General features: G+C 37.8%; 1 protein-coding gene across 2 annotated transcripts in view; it reads right to left on the bottom strand.

The window, feature by feature from the left end:
- Window positions 1–19,343, bottom strand: part of Elapor2 (endosome-lysosome associated apoptosis and autophagy regulator family member 2) — a 173,573-nt gene that overhangs the window by 17,907 nt on the left and 136,323 nt on the right. For both annotated transcript variants that reach the window (XM_034519483.1, XM_034519482.2), the window contains 5 exons: window positions 19,018–19,191; window positions 16,785–16,974; window positions 15,313–15,409; window positions 14,403–14,504; window positions 1,775–1,901 (listed from right to left, as the gene is read on the bottom strand). In XM_034519483.1, the coding sequence (XP_034375374.1) occupies window positions 1,775–1,901; window positions 14,403–14,504; window positions 15,313–15,409; window positions 16,785–16,974; window positions 19,018–19,191 (690 nt within the window). The remainder of the gene's footprint in view (window positions 1–1,774; window positions 1,902–14,402; window positions 14,505–15,312; window positions 15,410–16,784; window positions 16,975–19,017; window positions 19,192–19,343) is intronic.

Below are 19,343 nucleotides of genomic sequence, written 5' to 3'. Positions count from 1 at the left end.
TTGGTGACTCCAGACTTCTTAATCTTGTTCTTAAACACACTCTCAAGCTACTTAGTACAACTACTTGGAATGGTTTGCACACAACCATCAGGTAGGCCAATCAACCCAATAAACCTGTCCCTAAATGGAGTTGCCTACACACCATGGCCCTGGGGTATGTAAGTGTACCACAGCTCACCAATTCAAATACTTCATGTAAAATTAGATACCCAAGATGCACAGTGCTTTTATTTGCCAAACTAGCATTAGCTCTGGTCAAAACTACCTATACCAAGTATTTGCAACTTCCCAAAGTAGATGACTCAATTTCTAAAACAATGTGCCCTAAATAGCAAGTGACAACCAGTGAACAATAAAGCCAATACATTGGGTCTTACCATGCATTTTTAAAATTAAAGTGCTAAAATGAGGCAGACCACATATGAAAATCAGAGTTCAGTATATTCTTCCTTTTACAGCTTAGCATACATTGTGATCAGTAGTTATTTACAATTATCATGGAGTCCAGTGAACTGGGGAACTCCATTTTATATCTGATTAATCACTTCAATCATCTGTTATATGGTGGTTACTTTATCTGGACTCTAACAAAAAGATAGCTGTGTTTTGCTTCATATCTTCTGTACATAGACAGATTTCTACCATTAGTTATGACCAATATGCAGGAGAGTGGTTCAGTATGGGGGAAAGTTTCATTCAGGTTTCAAATGATATCTCCCTGTGTGTTTTCTTAGAAAAGGTTATTAGTGATCCATGACAACTATTATCATTCTTATTGAACTAAACATCAATAAATTACTTTTGAAATGGGTGACACTTTTATAAGAATGAGGAGGTGGAAGTGCAGGGACACATTTGGGTTCACCACCATCTCTCTAAGTGTAAACTAGAGTGAGTATGGACCTCATTTGAAGCACATTCTATGAACACCACTAAAAAGGTTTGTGTGAAAGCCTAGAAAGTTTTATCAAATGTAAATGAATGAATACAAGACCCATTAAAAGCCCTATTGTCTAGTAGCTATATACTAAGCATCTTAAAACCTCAAAATTACAGAGATACATGTAAACCCAAAAATGCCAAACTATCCACTCAGTTCCTCAGATACTGTAGAAGAAAGAAATGTAACTGAGCAAAGTTCACGGTCACTCTAAAACTATTCATTAGAAAGCCTGATCTTATCATCTGGTCAGGTATCACCAGGAGCTGAAAGCTGACAGAGCAGCTCAACCATCCCTTCTTCCAGCATGGAGGGGGATTTTGTAACAGGATTAAGATAAATTTAGTGATAAATTCAAAAGCATTTCTCTTACTGATAACACAGTATCACTTCAAATCTTTATTACTGCCTAATATTAGATATGCTGCTTACCACATACTTCGAACCTGGTATAGACTTTTTGAGATCTCAATTTGATAAGAGTACTTCTCTCACAAGCCATGAAGGCTTTTCTGCTTCTATCAGCTATGTGTGAAGGAGTTACATTCTGTAAACTATACAGATCTATATTTGAAATACTTACAGAATAGTGGAAGTGCATGCCTAGTCAACACAAAGGGGAAAACTGAACAGAATGGGAAAGGAAATAGGACTAAAGCAGTCCTTGAAATTAAATGCTTAGAATTTTTAAAGATGCACATTGAAGTATTTTAGTGATCATTATTTTTCTTCAATTGTGAAGCTTTACAATCCAAAGAAATCTTCAGTTATTCACAGACATTAATAAAAAGCAGTTGACATTTGTTCAGGGTGCATCCATTGGTTAGTTCTTACCTGAAGCCCTCTCTTGCAGGCTCCCTCGATCTCGTGGAAGTCATGCTCTGTACACAGAGGGCAAGCTTCTGCACTCTCCCATAGAAAATAGAATGTACAACCATCGCAGGTACCAGCTGGACACTTGCTAAAATTTTAAATAAACAGCAACCTTTTTAATGCATTAAATCCACTCCAATCAATACTGCAGCTCACAAAGCATACTGGGAGTCTTGGGTTAATGCTGAAGTAACACTTGAGAAAAACAGAAAAGGTCTAAAGGAGACCACACTGAGACCACAGTGATACACCCCATGCTTGCTACAAACATGGTGGCTAGAGTAAAACAGACAAATAATGCCAAGTGTAGGGAAGATGTGATGCAAAAGAGAACCCTCATACATTACAGATGAGAATGTGAATAGCCCCTCTATTTTCAGAGTCTAGCAATTCTTCAAACAACCACACATGAGTGTACTATTTATTTATTTATCAGGCTATAAGTAGGCATGTCTGCTCATTGGTATAAACCCAATAGAAGCAATGTGCACTCCACACAAAGGTTGGTAATGAATGTCCACAGCAACATTATTCACAATGACCACTATGGGAAGAACCTAGATATGCAGTGAATAAACAGTTAAGTGGGACTGTCTGAGGGAATTCTAAATGACTATTAAAGAAATTCAGTAATGACATATGCCCAAATTTAGATGAACACTACAAATACTGTGCTAAGTGGGAAACGTAGTCAGAAATAATACACATTATATGATGCTACCCATATGAAAGTCTAGAATAGGGACAGAGAACAGATGATTTGCTGCTTAGGGTTTGGAAGAGGGTTAGTGTACAGGAAGATGAGAATCAAAGGGTTCAGAGATTCCTGTGGAAATGATGAAATGACCTAAACTTGGTTGTGGTCATGACTATATACTTCTGTTAAGAATCTAAAGAATCATTGACTTAAGTACTGGTTGAACAGTTTGTATGGATTGCATGGAATTGTGATTCTATACTATAGAATATATACACACTATTTTACACATTGTGTGTGGTGTGTGTGTGTGTGTGTGTGTGTGTGTGTGTGTGTTGTCCACGAACCTGCCATTCTGCTACACTGCTTATGTGGAGATCAGAAAAACAACTTACAAGAGTCAGTTATCTCCTACCATATTAGTTTTAAGAATCAAACTCAAATCATCAGGCTTGGCCACTGGCATGGCACCTTTGTCCACTGAGCCATCTCACTGGCCCCAAGCTTTTTTTTTATTTGAAACTTTAACAGACAGGCACAGATAGCTACCAAAAGGAAAGAAAAGATGCTGGGAATGTTTCTTTGAACTCATAGCATCTAAGCTGAGTTTAGGAACACATAGGAAGAGTAAGACAGAAGGAAATAAAAGAACTTCCTACCAAGGAGATAGAGTTGTATGATGAACTGATAAAAACAAATTACATGTCAGTCACTCTTGCTGGACCATCCAAGGCAAAACAATGAGGACAGTGAGAAACTAAAGCATAAAGCTTCAAATGCCAAGCAGATTATAGTTTCTATTGAAGAATTACCTCAGGGAGGTAATTTTGGAAGAGAACCAGGGTTTTTTACAGAAGAAGAAAAAAATAACCATGGGCATTTCTGAAGTCAACCCTCAGATCTACACAATATTCTATTCTCCAGTCCAGTGCTAGGTCCCCCTGGACTGACAATGACTTAAAGGGGTGAAGATAAAGATGGGGGACAGAGTAGACCTAGGGTATATTACAGAGCAACCATGGGCAAAATCTAAGTGGTTACTTTGTGAACATCTGCTTTCTGATGTGTGAGTCAACTTCATCAAGTTGCTTCTTTGATTAAGAAACAAATAAATCAGCCAGGCGTTGGTGGCGCACGCCTTTAATCCCAGCACTTGGGAGGCAGAGGCAGGTGGATTTCTGAGTTCGAGGCCAGCCTGGTCTACAGAGTGAGTTCCAGGACAGCCAGGACTACACGGAGAAACCCTGTCTCGAAAAACCAAAAAAAAAAAAAAAAGAAAGAAAGAAAGAAACAAATAAATCCTACGTGACTCTACATTAATCTGTTGTTGCTGCATATCCTCTGAATGAACCAGAATCTCTCTGAAAAGGTTCTCGTGTAAGCAATATTCTTATGAACATGTAAAATCCTGGGAGTATTCTCTTAATATGCCTACCTAACTTCCAGTCTTTTAAAACTAATTTATGTGATTAGAGGTTTTCCCTAACTTCCTTCAGATCATGACTAATGCTGAGCATGGGTCTCCTGAAAACTCATAAAAGTTAAAAGAAAGAAACAAAACAAACAAATAAACAAAAAATATGCCCCCTTTAAAAAGCCTCAACATAAAACCTTCTTGGTATATCAACTCTACGTATTGACATAAAGACATTCCAATACAAGAAAACCATGCACTTTAATCATACACCCTCACCTTCCATTTTCACACACTCTCAAATATTCTCTTTCATCCCCCTGATGGTCTTACATCTCCTTTGTTGTTATCAATTTTTATAATATTTATCTATATGGAATCTAGAGTCCAAAAGAGAAAATCTCGAATATTTGTGTTTGAATCTGACTTATTTTGCTTTGAATAGTTATCTTCAATTGTACCCATTTTCTTGCAAACAACTTACTTCTATTTTTCTTTATGGCTAAATCAAACTCCATTGAATACATGTATCATGATATCTTCATCTTGGATAATGTATATAATACTTCAATAAACATATCTATGTCTGTTAAGTGACATTCATTAAGGTGTATATTATAAAATGGTATAGTTGAGTCTCATGAGTTCTATATTTAGTTTTTATTGAAGACCTTCCAGGTTGGTTTCCATAGTCACTGCAAAAATTTATACTCACAGAAAAGTAAATGATTCCCTTTTCCATACATCTTTGCTAGCATTCACAATTCTCTTAACAATAACGTTCTAACAGGGGTGAGATACAACTTCAATGTAGTCTTTTTTATTGGATATTTTATTTATTTACATTTCAGACATCATTCCCTTCCCCTCACCCCAGAATTCCCCTATCCCATCCCCCTCCTCTGTTTTGCTTTTATACCATTTTAATTACATGCATGTAATAAGGTCTGTTCTAGGTTGAGGAACTAGCAAGTAGTCAAGGAACAAGCAAGACAATAAACACAAATAGTCCAAGAACAAGCCAGGCAATAAGCAAAGTTCCATGATCACTCCTATGATCACTATTTCTAAGGGCTTATCAGGATGACCAAAATATCTGAGCCTACTTCCCTGTCCTAGCCCAAAGTCATTTTCATGTCTGAAGCCTACTTCTTTGTTCTAGCTTAATGTCAGATTTCTGCCTAAAGCCTACTCCTTGTTCTTGGCCAATGTCAGATTTTTGCCAAGCAGCCCCAAAAGCTCTCCACCTCTTCCCCTTTTTTATTTCACAAATAAGACTGAGCCTGTCTTAGGTCCTTCTGACAAGAATGCCTTTCTTACCCATAGTGGAATATGCATTATCATTCTCAAAAGCAATGCACTTTTTTTCTAAATCAGTTCTTTACTATAATTTTCATATTTCACATAAAAGTTACACAAAAATTGTTAAATGGAAACACAAAATAAAAATTAATTGTTGAATCTCCATCCAAAAGTGAGAACTATATAAGACTTAAGTGGAAATTGAATTTAAATGGTATAAGCTAAATCATAAGATATTGTTTAATATTAAATAATAGAAACTAATAGTATATGAAGAGCAATTACTTTATCAAAGGCAGACCTTACATTCTTTGTCATGTTGACTAGGTTCCCTATACTTGTAATTCATCTCTTTTTTAATGTGGTTTTTAAAATAGGACATAAAATCACCATCCTGACCAGTTTGAATGTATAGTTTGGTAATATGGAATATCTCATATTGTTGTAAAATAAATATTCCAAACATCATCATATAACTTCGAAATGTAGGTCTATGAAGCATTTCTAAAGCATGACCCTTTTCTCATTTCTAGTGGATATTCTATTTTCTGTGTCTGTCAATCTGACAACTTCATATGTTGACTACAATTGGAATTACATGGGATCTTGCTCTTGTCACTGTTTTGTCTCTTTTACCAGAATCCACTGAATGTTTTTTCTTCCTTCCTTCCTTCCTTCCTTCCTTCCTTCCTTCCTTCCTTCCTTTCTTTCTTTTTTGGACTATAACAAAGAAGTAGTCTTCAGACATGAAAATGACTTTGGGCTAGGACAGGGAAGTAGGCTCAGATATTTTGGTCATCCTGATAAGCCCTTAGAAACAGTGATCATGGGAGTGTTCATGGAACTTTGCTTATTGCCTGGCTTGTTCTTTGACTATTTGTGTTTATTGTCTTATTTATTCCTTGACTATTTACATCTATTGTATTGCTAGTTCCTCAACCTAGAACAGACCTTAATACTTGCATGTAATTAAAATGGTATAAAAGCAAAAGAGAGGAGAGAGGATGGGATAGGGGGTTTCTGGGGAGGGGAAATGGGGAAAGGCAATGACATCTGAAATGTAAATAAATACAAAATCCAATAAAAAAGAGAAAAAAGTAAAGGATGATTACAACAACATTAAAAAAAAAAACCACTTCTGTATTAGGTTGGTGAGGCTCTGTGCAGAATCTTACCCATCCTTGGCTTGCCAGCCTGTTAAATTAATAACTCTGTCTGGGGGCCCATTTTCAATTTTAAGCCATGTACTTTGGCTGCCAACATAATCTTAATACAAAATTCCCTCATGGCTAAAAATGCTGAACATGATTTCATATAGTTATTGGCCACTGGTGTTGCATCTGTTATGAACTGTTCAGCCTATTAAGTAATTTATTGTTTTGGTTCATGTGGGTGCACATTTGTGTCTATGTACACAAATGTCAGAAGACAATACCAGGTATTGTTCCTCAGGTACTCTCTAGTTTACTTTTGAAATATGGCAGCCCAGTGGTTGTATGCTAGACAAACTCTCTAACCCTGAATATCTGACTGCCTCTACCATCCCATTGGAGTTAAAACTATGTATCTGAATTCTCTGTTTTCAGCAATGACAAACTTCACTTCAGAGTAAAGCTCCACACATTGTATATATGACCTGTCTTTGTAGGTTCTATTGGTCATATTTTTCCCAAATAGATTTCAATGCCTAAGGCTCTGATATGGCCAACACATGTTTATATTTAACTTTATGGCTGCATACTCTTGTCTTAACCCAAAGGCTTTGGCTACCTTTCTGCCACAATTTGAGTATACATGCTCCACTGAGTTCAAGTTCAGGTAGATTTCCCTGGACTATGTGTGTGTGGTTCTATAGTTCTTTAAGAAACCTGCACTTAGTATGGAATGGGGTATGGCTTTGGAATGTGGATATAATAGCCTTTTCTCCTCTTCCTGGCAGAGCAGTTAGATTCAAGTTTCTCTTTGGTTCTGTTCCCACCTTGTCTCAGCATAAGAGGCAGTGCCTTAGCCAGTGCCACTAAGTGGCTTCCCATCACTGGCTTCATGTGAATTGTGGTCCTTTTACTTTTCCTCTTTCCTCATAAAATTTTCCTTTTGTTTATAGACCCAGAATAGGAGGAGAATGGATTCTCCACTTTCTCTACTGATTTTCCCAAATTGCTACTGAAGTTTATTGTTGCCTTAAATATCTAACGGTCAATACTTCAGTGACTTATCTAGTGTTTCACAGTCTGGCCTTGGCTATAATTTTCCTTTCCTTTCTAGGTAACTCTCTTTCTTTTGAAATCCTAGAATAGATGTTTTCTTTGAACTTGGTAGGTATGTAAGTGAGCACTGTTTGGTTCCTTCTCTTCCATCTTTCCTCACCCTCCTCCCTTCAACTGTAAATGACTCTTTAAGAACCTCAAACAGATAGCAAAAACAGGCTATGGTAAATTGTGAGCTACTGACACAAGACAAATGATTCCTCCCCATAAATGGATAAACAGTTGGGCCAAGGGAAAGGACATGAATAAGCCTTTTGGATTCCTCTAACCAATCACAGTAAAGACTATTGATATTCAGTTTTGGTCATAAGATTCATAAAAGCTCACTGGACAAGGAAACTCCCTTAGAGACCCTCCAACTCTTGGGAGTTTTCCTCATTTCCCCCTAATTAATCTATTTTTATTCTGCTCACTCCTTTTTCCTGGTTCTATATTCTTTTGGGTTTGAGACAACAAAATGATAAGCTACAGGATCAGGGTAACATTGGTGACCATTGTTCATGTGGCACCTTAGTTCCCTTAGTCAAGCTTACCGAGAGCTAAAAAAGGCACCATTATACTCACAAGCCTACATCTATATATAATCCAAAACTGTATTCTTCTAGATACCAGCAAAATTTTAAACATGCCATGACATCCTAAAACATGAATACAAAATTGTGGGGAGCCGACAGAAGGCAGCTATCATCCGTACAGCCATCTTGAGCCATATACCCTGACAAGAGACTTGATTACAATTGCCTACAACAGCTGAGCACACTCTGATAACATCTTGTTTTAGAGACCCAGGATTTTCCCTTGGGTATGTGAGACTTAAAGGTGTATGACTTAAGGGCATAACTTAGAGATCAGATTTAGAGATAAGACCTAAGGGCATGACTTAAGGGTGTGACTTAGAGGCATGGCTTAGAAGTGAGACATATAAAAGGCGAGAGGCAGACAGAAGAAATGATTATTAGGTATTAGACACTTAGCACTTGGAACTTGTTCCAAGTAACTTGGAACTTGGAGGCACTAGGGACTAGGAACTAGGAACTAGAAACTCAAGACTTGGGACTTTGACTAGAAAGAGAGACTAAAGAATAAACGGGATTGAATCACACTCTGTCTGGTCTCCATTCTTCACGTCCATCCTTACTCTCTCTCTTGCTGAACCCAACCTGAGGACCAGAGCAGCTTGGGGAAGTGCAGGCTCTAACAATTTAGCCCCCAAGGCTTTTGGCAGTGCGGGTTCAAACATTGACAAAGAGGTCTGTGACATTTTGGCCCCCAACGTGGGGCTGCTCGGGCCACAACACAAAGTCTACACTTTTAATAGTTGACCATGTTTTTAACATGTCTGTCTTTCCAAAGTGATTGCACTGTAGATGACACAGATCCAGTTCAGATGTAAACAAATTATCTGCCTTACATGATACAGTAACAGAGGCCTAGGGTTTTTTTTGTTTGTTTGTTTGTTTTTTTTTTTTGTTTTTTTTTTTTTGGTCAGGACTATATAAATAATAGCAAAATGTTCTTTAGGGAAAAAAATAAAACAAGAATTAGCTGCCTTAATTCAACTGTTTATAAATCAGAGAAATGATATGTGCAGACTAATAAAGAAGGACTTAAACAAAGAATAAATACAATGGATAAAATCTTAACAAACAAGATATCATTTCCTTTCCCCATCCTCTAGGTCAAGAAAAGCAATTCAAAATAGTTCCTTGAATTATTTTTGAATAAAACTTTAAATTCCTAATCAAAAAGATATTCCAATATAACCACAATTTTCAATCTTAAAGTAACTATATTTTTTGATCATTTAGCCAAAATTTATCCCTGCGTCCTCTAAGTCACTTTTTCCAAAAAGGGAGAGCCAAGGGATGAACAAACTTTGTATCCTGGGGTATGAAGAAGACAGTAAGTCTGCTAAACTTTGAAACAAAACATGAACAAAAAGAAAGATAATTAAAGTTGCAAAAATTTCTGAAGATAACTCAAGTTTTAATTCAAACTGGATTTAAAAACGACAGTTTTCCTCCTTTCTCTGTCTCATTTTTGTAATTTGGCAAAGTTGAAGCTTTTCTGTCATCACTAGACTGTTACAATGGGTAAGACAAGAGAGCAAAAGTGGGAACCTCAAAGCAGCACAAAATTTTGAGACTATTAACAATGAGAGTCAATTTCTAGGGAACTCACAAAAGAACAAAAACTTCAAGAAAAAAAAACCCTAGATATTCATGTCATTTATAAGGTTGTCACTGTGTCAAAACACTACAGTGATTAGATACTTCTCCTTGGTAGACTTCACTTTTCTAAGGATACACTTAGGTTAAATGTAGTTTAGAATCAAGTCCTTAATCCTTTTAACCCAGTCTTTTTACTGGGTGGCACCCAGTTTTGATTCTTTGAAATAAAATGCATTTCAGAATTTGAATCAAGCCATCCCTCTGAAGTGTGCCAGGATACAGAGGCTGTCATCTGACCTGTGATTCCTCTCAGCCTTGGCATCTCCTGAAACAGTCTCTCTCTGTTGCAGATCCTGGGCATTGGAATAAGGCAATTGTTGGATTCTTCTAGTGTTGGATCCATAAAACATGGTATTTTGCCTCATTTTAAAAGGCTAAGTATGATTGTGCATGACTGTGTCTTATGCTGTTTGGTCTGTTACAGCAAAACACATTAACTCGAAAATAGCAGAATCTTGTTTTCTAAATTTACAGAGGCTGGAGAAGCTAAGTTCACAGTGCATCTGAGTGAGGGCTTGCCCTCTGTTTCACAGATGATGCTATCTTACAGTGTATTCTCACATGGCATAGGGCTAGCTAGCTCTTGAGGGCACCTATAAGAATATCCATTTCATCCATGTTGTCAGAGACACTGTAAGCTAACCACTTCTCAAAGCTACTACTTTCTAATATTCCCAGGCTGGTATTTAGCATTGTAATGTTATTTCAACATATGAATTTGGAGAATATAAACTCTCAAGCCTAAGCAACTGAATTTTAACATAAGGATATTTTTACCTGTGAGTCTTAGAACAAGGGATACAAAAACCCACCTTTAAATATTCCCTTTCTAAAGAATTCTTCTAAGATTAATTACAACAAGTTGGTACCTGTTCAAGACCACATTAGTAAACTCACTTCCCATTGTCTTTTATCTATAGATTGTTTTCCTTGGTGGGAAAAAAATCCACTTTTATTACCTCTATTTAAACATTGTTCTAAAAATGTATGATGGTTTGTGATGTGATTGTAACCATCTCTTAAAATGACTTATTCATGTTCAAATTGCACAATTTTAACATGCTTGCATTAAAGCTTTCCCTTTCCTGATTACAGAATTTTTTGAGTATTTTCAAATGCTCATAAAGCTTTTATATGCATCAGTAAGTACATTTTTGATCTAGGAACATATTTGGTCTTAATCTTTTGTCTTATCTTGCTTTTCAAATTTAGATATCTATTATCTTTCTGTAAAGAATCAGAAGGAAGAGATAAGAAACTCATTTAGTGTATCTCTGACTCTTAATTTCAAATGGATAGACTTTTTGACATTAATAGGCCTTCTTTGATGTCTCAACCAAATGCTGCATTAGAGTTCAATAAACCTAATGACTTTGATATAAAAACTAAATTTGAGGCTGTGGTATAAATCCCTGGAGTACTCAACTCTTGGACACTATCAGGACAGAACTGCAAAGCATCCCTTTGGTAAGATGCAACATCCTCAGACTCTGTGATGATCATGAAATGAATTTAGATTCTGCAAGAGGATTTCACAAAACAATTTTAGACTGACTGAAAAACAACTTAAGCAGTTAGATAGATTCATAGACTGCTAAGAAGTAAAGAGAGAGAAGATGATGTTCTTACGTGAACATTGATGATGAATGCTTACAGAAAGCAACTTGCAGATCTGCTGAGCTGTGCCCTAGGATAAATCTACTTTGCCTTTTTATTAAGTGTGCTTCTTGACAACCCTCCACTCAGGAGACATTGAAGGGCAGTGGCTTGAAATACTTGAAAGGCATTTTTTCGTCATGAAAGAACAAGAGCCATTAGGAGGTTATTCCACCTGGGATGTGGTACTCAGCAGCTATACAACCTCAGGCTCAATGATTCCTCCTTGGTGAAGCAAATATGTTTAATTCAAGAACCTTCCAGATCACATCTGTTCAGTGCCCGCTTTCTAGGAAGGCACTTGTGTAATCTTTTCACTAATTCAAATGCCTCATGCCTTTTAATGGGCAGTTCTCAGATGCAATGATCAGATATGAATTGTCCCATACAAAGAGTATCTTCAGCTTCAAGTCCATCCATCTGTGAAGTTGACCCAAGGTTTAAGAAGCCAGGGGGTGGGCTCATCTATGCAGATTTATTTAGAAGTATTAGCAGTCCCTTGCAGAAGAAACTTAGTCTGTACCCAAACAGCAAACTTCATTAGATAAAAAGCCTCAGAAATAACTGGGGCTGTCAGATTCTGTTTGCCAGAGATGCCACATTTGCGGAATTAGGTACCACATACTTGCATTTGCCAGATCAAGCAGAGAAGTTGAAGTTTCTAATCACAGATGAAACCAAAGTCCAGATAACATGAGTCTTCTCAAGTCCACACTCAGCAGAACATACACCCCGCCTCTTCTCCCTGTTCAGACGCTTTACTTTTCAAGAGCTAGAGGGTCTTTTGAAAGTTTTCTTGACCACTAAGGTTCAAAGATCCTGCTGACTATTACCAATACTGAAGTTATTTTCACCTGGTTGGTCAAGAATAATTCCTGATGTGGCACTATTGTAAGGTCTCACTCTGACTTCTCGGTCAATACCATCTGAAGGCCAACTATCTGGTTAGCAACTTTTCCTTGGATATTTTAAAGCTTCCAAAAAGATGCAGCAATAAATCTTCCTCAAAAGTAGAATGAAAAACCTGTCTATTACTTCTCTGTTAGTTAGAAATCTTTATTTAGCCCTGCAGCAAAAAGACAAACAAACAAACCTAATTATTTAAGAACGAGATGCTGTTTTTCTTGTTCTGATCCTTGGGCTCCCCCTTGTGCCTGGATGGGAAATTCACTCAAGAGAAAACTGAAGGTCTTAACATTGTGGGAGTCAGTTTAGCTCCACAGAGCAGTTGTCTGCATGCATATCACAGCTACAAATGAATTTTTATCAAGATCTGTGTGTGAAACTCTGCCATAAATACTATATTTTAAATCAGCTTTTCAAAAGATCAAGATGCAAACAATAATACTAGGGAATACATAATCTGTCCCAGGAAAGTAGAGCATGTAAAATCTATGGTATATCAGGTCAGCAGAAACGACCCTCCGATTTTCATAAGCTTTGCAGTTGCCTTCTATTTTTAGAAATCCTCCAGTGCTCAACACCCAGAGACTCAGAAATCAATTTTAACAATAGATATTCTAAAGTTTCTGCTGTAGGCAATCCAAAGAAACCCCGGTGAACACAGTTAAGTTCCCTTAGAGGCAAAGCTTGCCAGAAGCCAAAAAGAGAAACTTCACATTCTTCTGCTCATGAGATGCCATCCTTTAACCTCATGAGGCTATGTTTTATTTATGGTAAGAAATCAAAATGTACCCTTGTAGAGTCAAAAGATAATCTATTTTCTAGAGGCCATAGCCAGTCTTTCGGATACCATCTGCTTGAGTCAGAGACCTAGCGGGGAATCTTTAAAGCCACCCAGATGAACGCTGCAGACCAGACCCAGAGAGGTCAATTCCAAAATCTGGAGATCTCATGAGAGCTACTGTAAATGTAATAAGCACCACAACTCAAACTACCCCCGCAGAACCCCAGAGTGATGAGATGTGCGTCTGTTTCTGGAATCTTCATGTGCGTCATTACATGGGGGATAGAGGAATATTCTGTAGCCCAGGAGCACCCCTTTCTCCCCGTTTCTCTATCCATGTCTATTCCTCTGTTATCTCATCATATTCTTCTCTCACCTTGAATAGGTGAAAAAAATAACAAAACATTATGCAAACCAGAGAAACAGCTGGTGGGAAACGAATGCCAGTGTGCCTCTATATCCCCAAATAACCCGAAGTAACCACATTACTGATGTCATTGTTGTTAGAATACACAGTAGTTTCAGGTATAGAGCAACATTTTCTAATCTACCTGTGTAATAAACAGGAGGGCTTTAAAACGTTCTCGAGTGAGGTTACTAAAAAATTAAATTATTTTCTTATTAAAATGACTTAGATAGAACCACACTATCATCAAAAGGTCCCTTACCTAAACTTCCTGAACAATACACTGAAAATACTGAGATAGTTAAGTGTTCTTCTTTGGGATGGTAGGCTGTATTTAAATAGTTTTCAGAGCCTAGGAGTTATTTTCTAGTGTTCCCAGCAAAAATTAACAGGATATACCAAATGTAGACCACAGAGAACTAGTACCTCAATTTCAATCAATTGAATATTCTGCATTAGGTTCTACAGGTCAGATTTACCCAGATGATTCTGCTACAGTTCCTCAGAAACCTGAGCTTGAAAATGGATCTAAACACTGTCTTCAAGACCTCATTCCCTTGTAGAGAAAGGTATCATGACTTGGGTTAGATTAATTAGTCCAAAGCCAGTTAATTGTTGATCGAGGTCTAGGAAACAGGGCCGTTCCCACCCAATCAAAGGAGACTGATAAACAGTGAGAATAAACCCAATAATACAAAGAGTGCAAAAGGGACAAGGGGATGTCATTAAAGAGGCAGGGAGGCAGTACGATTAACTAGGACTTATTCATTTAAATCATGCCCTGACATATTCCTACAACACACCCCCTGGTTCTTTTGTTCTCAGTCTACTTTATTTCCATAAAGAATATGTTTTAGCAGTAATAGTCCATCAGCTTTGCTTCCAAAAAGAAATTCAACATGGAGTAACCCCACAGTAAAAGTGAATACCTGGGGACCGATATCACACCTGCACCAGGTCTCATGGGATTACACCTCATTTTCACAGCAGTTGATCGGCCATTAATACAAGATGTGGTGGCTGTGGAGGACCTGTTGGAAATCAGGCACTAGATTAAAGACTAGATACAACATGGATGACCATGACAAAAGGGTCATGTGCAGAGTAGCTCCCCGGCTCCGTGAACAAACAAAAGAGAGAAATTATTAAAGGTTTCTAACTTCTAACTTTAACACAAATTCAGTGTATTGACTTTCACCACCTATGGAAGATGGCCCATCATTAAGGCATTTTAGTAAAATTATTATGATTTTAATCACAATTAATTTTTTTGGAATGAAACAAGAGTCAGTTGTAACAAAACATCAGGCTGAATACAAAGTGAGTAAGTGAACAAGAAGTAATTACTGCTTAGGCAATGAACCAAAATCTCCTGATTGCTTGAGAGGGAGAGAGCAAAAGCAAGTGTGTGTGTGCGTGTGTGTGTGTGCGTGTGTGTGTGTGTGTGTGTGTGTGTGTGTGTGTGTGTGGTGTATACTATTCATGCTTGGTGTCTATATGTATGTGTGCATGGTGTGTGGGTGTGTGGTGTATATGTGCATGGTATATGTGTATGTGTAAGGTGTGCATGTAAACATGTATGTTTGTGTGCATAATGTGTGTGAAATTATATTAGACTTTCAAAATATTCTGTTTCTCACTTTTATCAAGCCATTTAATGCCACATTCTTACTGTCCACTGAGTACAAGCTACCATGCTAGGCACCCGGAGGCATCACCATCTTTCTGTCTTGCCACTAGAAAATTATAACCAAGAGTAAGAACTAAAATCTACAGATTCAGAAGTATGAGCTCAATATTTAAAAAAAAATAGTCACAAGAAAAAATACCGTCACTTACTTATAAAAGAAATGTACATCTGGTACTTGGCTCGGTGACACTGGGAACATATCCTCCTTGATATTAACGTTTTGCAAGGCAGTTTCAACAGTGACTCCTAGATGACATTGAAAAACAAACTCTGAAGCAGCAGGGGAGATTAGGTTTACTTAGTCTCTGTACATCTGAGTACAAAATAGCTTGACTTTGACAACTACCTCCTCACCTATCCCCTCACCAGAAATATTAAATTGAGGCATTCCTGATAAGAATAAGAAACTTTCCAACATCTCCAGAAAAAAAGATTTTAACCTCCAGCCATGAAATCTAGCTCATTTCACTACCCTGGATGTTTTGTTCTTTTGTTTTGTTTTTTTAGAGCCTGTAGGATACATACAGTGGTTTAGATGGTTTCTACAGTTTATTTCTTATGTTTCAAAAATCTATTCCAGTATTGTGCTCTTCCACCGAGTTTTGTCAGTAGAGACAGGTTACGTGTGCCCACCTTCAGTACAGACACATTTATTTCACCAAGCCTGGTGCTCTCATGCCTGTAGATCGGCTAGCTTTATTTAATTACTGATTTGCATAATCAGAAAGACAGGGTTTCCCTTCTCATAGACAAAACAGTGGCATACGCAAACCTCTGGCAATTAGCTAGAGGCTGGTAGCTGACCTTGGTGCTGAAGTTTGAAGTGCAGTACATTCAGGAATCCATAACAAGGCTTTCAGATCAGGTCTCACACTCCCAAATTCTCACTGCTCCTAAGAACCACTAGGGAACTGGATTACTCTCAAAACTTTCCTATACTACAGGACCTCAGATGAAAGGAACAAAACTCAAGATATTAGCATCCTCAATGAAACACAGTAGTACATATTATGACTTACATGCATTTTAGAATTTCATAAAGAATTTTTATTTTTATTTGTATAAATACACACATCCATGTGTATACATATGGAAGCTGAAGTTGATTTGAGGTATCTTCTATATCTATCTTAGTTTTTAAACAGAGTCTCTCATTGTACCTAGAGATCAACCATTTTGTTAAGCTAGCTGGCCATCAAGCCCCAGGGACTTACCTTTCTCTAATAGTACTAGGATTTCAGGCTGACCGACATACCAAGATTTTGCATAGACACTAGGGATCCAAACTCAGGTCCTCGCCCTTGGGCAACAAACACTTGAGCCATCTCCCTAGGCCTATTTTTATATCTAAAATTATTCAATTAAAGAATCTGAATAAGGGCACATCCTCTCATACAGTATTATATCACATAGATTTCCATACAGGAATGCAGAACCTTCTTATATTCTGAGATTGACCAATAGATCTCACTTCCATGTGATTTTTATCAACTTTGCAAAACGACAATTTATTAGATTGCAGGCTTTAATTATGTGTTATAAACCAGTATTATGACAAGTTATAATTATGATAAAGTAAGAATGAACACATATATGCATATATTAACCCAAGGGAACTTACCTAAAAATGTATCTGCCAGAATGATAGACTGAGATGACAAGGCTGCCCGGAAGCCCTTACTTTCAGAAGGAATAATAGTTGACTGACATACAAATGCTCCAACCAAATTCGTGTAATCATCTGACCCTGTCACCATTTCCTTTACCGTAAAGTCTGAAATATTGTTGGTACAGAGAGCCATCTTTCTCCCCTAGGAAAGCAAAGCCACAAGCAAAAGGTTTGTTGATAATCTGTCTTTAACCTGAATCTCAATTAACTTATCAGACTGGGTGCTAACTCCTCACCACAGAGACGCTCATTTAAATGTTCTGGGATGGTGCCCAGGCATCAGTCTCAATGCACTTCCAGTGTTCAACAGAGTGTGGGAGTTGACGAAGTTATGCTAAGCCAAAAATGCTGGTCCTCCCAGTATATGCATCATTTGTTTTGGATGAAAGCCATATAACTTTAGGAAATAAATATCATCTAAGAAATGTTCACTTCATAGGCATTCAGGGAAGGCAGCAGACTGCTGATGAAGATTTAGAAGCCAAGGAAGAAACTCTCCCTTCCTTTCTCCTTCATAAGTCTAAGTATGGTTGGAGAAGGCCTACAAGCTATATTGCTACAGCATCCTAGGATAGCCAGACTCTAGGCTTTTGATCACTGCATGTATCTCAGTAACCTACTCTTGGACACAGCGGTATATCAGTTCATAAAATAATTTGAAAGAACAAAAGTGAACAAGAGGTTAACTTTTCAGCCAGAGGCTGGTTGTATTTGTATAATGTTTAAATATGCTACAAAGAACTACAGCTTGCTCTATAATTTTTTACAAAGAAATGTAAAAAGAAGATTGGAAAGCTATTTGATTGACCTGAGAGTATATACACACAGACACAAAGCATACATAGTTCTCATTCTTAATGCAACCAGCAATTCTAACATAAATTTTCTCCCATACAAAACAGGGGAAATAGATCTTTACTAAATTGTTGCAGCCACGAAAATAATAGAAAATGGCTAAAGTCCTGTGGGGGGAGGAGGAGGAAGAAATGATAAAGCCTAAAAGAAAACAAGTGAGAACAACGAAAAGTTAGGCCTGACTCCTACCTATTTTATTCACATGAGTTTGAGGCTAGCCTGGACTATATATTGAGTTATAGGTTACCCTGGGCTACTCACACAAAAGAAAATAACACACACACACAAAACCACATACTATACACACACATACACACTTGAACACACACATATACACACACGCACACACACGACTGCCCTCTGAAAGACCCAACAAGCAGATGAAAGAGTAAGATGCAGATATTTGCACCCAACCAATGGAAAGAAGCTGCTGAAACCTGTGGTTGAATTAGGGGAAAGCTGGAAGAAGCTGAAGAGGAGGGTGACCCTGTAGGAGGACCAAAGCAGTCTCAATTAACTTGAACCTCCAAGATCTCTCAGACACTGGGCCACCAACCAGGCAGCATACACCAGCTGATATGAGGCCCCCAACACATATACAGCAGAGGACTGCATGGTCTGGCCTCAGTGAGAGAAGATGCACCTAACCCGCACGAGGCTGGAGACCCTATCTAGGAAAACCTAGATAGAACAAAGGGTGGAGTCAAAAATTCCTTCTTCCTGAGCCTGCCACACTCTCCTCTTGGGACTCCTTGGGACCTTGGGACTCCAGGATTATAGAAACAGGCCCAGGTCTCAATCCTCAGCCTTCTCTTATTCTAAAGCATTTATTTATACTTGGGCTAAGTCATCCTAGTAGCATCCCAGCAAGGTATCCCATTTCCAGAAAGCCTATCACAGGGTTTTTCAAACCCCACAATTATTTACATTAATTCCTCACATAAATCTCCATTTATGTATATATTATTTTTTCTGTCCCTAGGGAATACTAATACAATAAGTTTCCTCACACCATAATACCTTACTTATATTTCTAAAACATGAGATTAACAAGCTTAACCATTTCATCCCTTCCTACTTTGAGGAAGAGAGAGAGGGAGGGAGGGACTCAATGTATTCAAGGTATATAAGGCTTGGAGTTCAGCTGATTGGATATCAGATTGACTGGCAATCTGAGAATCAGATGAAACTGCCCTGGTAGAGAAAGCTGTCAACAGGATAGGAAGTGACAAGACTTCAATTGCCATGGAGGTGTTATTGCTCACTTAACCCAGATCACATCTTAAAATTGGAGTAGAGATCCATCTCACCCGAGACAACCAGAACTCACCCCATGCCCACATAAACTGATATTGAAGAAATGGAAGTATTTCGTCCCCTTGGAGGTGAAGCTCGGGCCATTCATTAGCGAGCCCACACTGCTGAGGTTGCGGAAGTCATAGTGCAGACTCTGGTTTTCCTTTTCATGGTAGAAAAAACAGTCGCTGTAGCAAAGCGAGTGATCCTTCATTTAAAGACAGAGAAGCAAACAACAATGCAGAAAACTGCATTATTAACTGCTACGAAGAAAATGTTTCCAAAAAGTTCTAGATATAAAATCTTTCAGTAGTTGTTGTATTAGTTACATTTTGTCATACCAGTGGTAGCGAGTTCCTA

This window comes from Arvicanthis niloticus, chromosome 15 (genome assembly GCF_011762505.2).
Source record: "Arvicanthis niloticus isolate mArvNil1 chromosome 15, mArvNil1.pat.X, whole genome shotgun sequence".
NCBI lineage: Eukaryota > Metazoa > Chordata > Mammalia > Rodentia > Muridae > Arvicanthis > Arvicanthis niloticus.
This window is presented reverse-complemented; position numbering and strand designations above follow the sequence as displayed.